This window comes from Condylura cristata, unplaced genomic scaffold (assembly GCF_000260355.1).
Source record: "Condylura cristata isolate star-nosed mole 26May11 unplaced genomic scaffold, ConCri1.0 scaffold00021, whole genome shotgun sequence".
Taxonomy (NCBI): Eukaryota; Metazoa; Chordata; class Mammalia; order Eulipotyphla; family Talpidae; genus Condylura; species Condylura cristata.
This window is the reverse complement of record NW_004567122.1, coordinates 28,440,404-28,442,972: the sequence shown is the minus strand read 5'-3', so window position 1 is coordinate 28,442,972 and position 2,569 is coordinate 28,440,404. Positions and strand designations below refer to the sequence as shown.

The 2,569-nt window shown below is 37.6% G+C and overlaps 1 protein-coding gene across 1 annotated transcript in view; it reads right to left on the bottom strand.

The window, feature by feature from the left end:
• KDM3B (lysine (K)-specific demethylase 3B) overlaps positions 1–2,569 on the bottom strand; it is a 42,353-nt gene that overhangs the window by 5,918 nt on the left and 33,866 nt on the right. Inside the window, exons 19-21 of the mRNA XM_004686772.2 lie at positions 2,267–2,386; positions 1,184–1,323; positions 750–926 (exon numbers count right to left, since the gene is read on the bottom strand). Coding sequence (XP_004686829.1) covers positions 750–926; positions 1,184–1,323; positions 2,267–2,386 — 437 coding nt within the window. The remainder of the gene's footprint in view (positions 1–749; positions 927–1,183; positions 1,324–2,266; positions 2,387–2,569) is intronic.

Below are 2,569 nucleotides of genomic sequence, written 5' to 3'. Positions count from 1 at the left end.
GATTTGGTGATGGGAAACCCGTGGGGATTATAATTGAGATGAAAAAAAAATGTGCAAAATAATGTAAAAATAAACTTTTTAATAAAAAACAAAACAAAACAAAAACAGTATGAACAAATATTTTAGAACTATACTTCCAACAAAGGACACCTAAAAAAACAAGCTATTGCCTTCTCAACAATTTCTTACTTGATTGATTATTTCAACTTGGAGACATGTTGGTGCAGAGTAATACCCCCTTACAGCATGACCCAGTAATTTTCTTGTCTTCTGTTTTAGAATGAATCTCTTCTGCATCATCTAATACAAGGTTCCTATCCTTACCAACACCAATGATACAGCCCCCTATCAGCATAACCACTTGCTTATAGAGCACATGAGTGTGAGACTTATTTTACAAGTATCTGCAGATGTTGCTGAAGGGTTGTATCATCACATTCTGCATTTTTTGGGCTTCGCCATGGTATATTATACAATGGGGGAAGCTCATGAAGACCACATTAACCTGCACACAACCTTAGACTCTGCCTTATTCTTTTAAGAGTCTCCCTTGTTAAATTTTTTTTAAATGGTCATTTAAAATTAAAAAGAAGAAAATTTAAAGAGCTAAAAACAGCTTATAGTTTGATAGTAATAAACCTAATGCTAATAAATTAACCATTTATTTATTGTCAGACAAGCAATATAAAAAAATCAGAAATAAGTTAACCCAGAGAAATATAGAGCCCAATGCCCAAGGTGGAACCCACCTGATGTGGGGCTCCAGCAGGTATGAAGACAGCATCACCCAGGAACTGAACAATGGCCCAGCCTTGCACACCATACTCTTCATAGAGTCTCTTACGGAGCGTCTGGTCCAGGTACCAACTTTGGTCATGAATTGGGTCATGATCAGGGGGATTCTCTTGGCCTTGCTCTTCTCCAACCTGAAGTCATGACCAAAATCCAAAGATGGGGAAAAAAAAAGTAAATACATTAAAAAACAACAGCATACACCCAACTTGTTGTAGCAATATCCTCAGTGGGCCACAGAGTCTGCTTTATTCTATTCAGCATGTTCCAGGTGTGGAGTCACATCTGAGGGTATTTTACCAAAGAGGAAACTGCCCTTTAATGCCTAGGGACTCCACATGAAAAACCCCAGATTGGCTGTCTCGGCACCTCAGACCATTCATGGGCATACCTTTCGGAGCAACTCCCGTATCTTCTCTGCGTCCTTGGCTGCATAGATATGCCATAAAGCACCAGGCTTCTCCTTTCCATCATGAATCCTCTGCTTTGTCACCTCATCTGCATCACCCTCATCAATTGTCTTTAGTACCTCTGAATAGAGAAATATATGTTTCAAAGCAACCAGTTATTTTAATACTTCTGAGTGAGGGAAAATGACCAATTCAACCAAGTTTAATGCCTACTATTCTCTACCTCCCTGGGGCAATCCAAGACAGAATCAAGGAATCAAACTCAAATTGGCCTAAGCATGACCTTAAGTCTTCCTTCCTTAAGCATTTTTTGAGGTATAGTTTCCCTTTAAATGTGCTTAAATGGTGTGTCCAGATTTTATGTTTAAATTATAGGTTATTTCCTGCCATAAATAGATGAGCTCTATATACTTTTTTAAGAACGTCAAACACAAAGTGTAAAACTTCTCTAACAAGTTAATAGAGTTGGAATTTAATGCTTATCTACTATAATCCTTTAATAGACAGCATAATGGAAGGATCTCAGGAGTATAAAATCAAAAGAAAATGTATGGTAGGAAATATAACAAAACAATGATACTGATCTTCTCTGACTTGAGATCTTGAGTGACTAATTTTTCCCTTTTAAAATGTTTTATGTTGTCTAAAATTTAACAATACTACTTTTATACTGTTATGGGAAGGAATATAAAAGCAGTAAATAACCATTTTTATTCTTTTTTCAGTCCAAGTTCCTAGCTTTATCGTCAGTTGCACCCAATAGCTGATATGGCTGATAGACCAAGCAGACTGGTTTGCTCTTTTTTCTTCATTTCTCTATGTGATGCTATATACTCAGTAGAGAAGAACAGTATTCCCAGGAACACTACAACTCTGGCTAAGACATACAAGTAGTACCTCTTTTTTTGTTAGACCTCCCTTTGTCTAGCAGTAGTCACTGGGAACCTACTATATATCAGGCCCAACAGACATTCAAGAAGCCACTCACTCTGAGGGGAAGACACCCAATTCTACCCCTGAGGACAAGCCTCACTTCCTACAGTAGTGGACTATGGAAATCGTACCTTCATCATGAGCACCCTCCCCGATGGGGATCCCAACATACACCATCACATTAACTGCATCAGACACATCTAAATGAAGATTTGTGGTGCCAACTCTTCTATCTTCTGCTGTTATCAAACCTGAAGGTAAAAGGGAGACATGCATGGTTAAAGGTCAATATTTTGAAGAAATCACATAGATTCTACAAACAAAAACATACTCAAAGATGTTCTTAAACTATTAATATTGGTAAAGAGAAGCATATCTGTTTATTAAGAAACCACGCCCCTTTTTGGGCTTCGCCATGGTATATTATACAATGG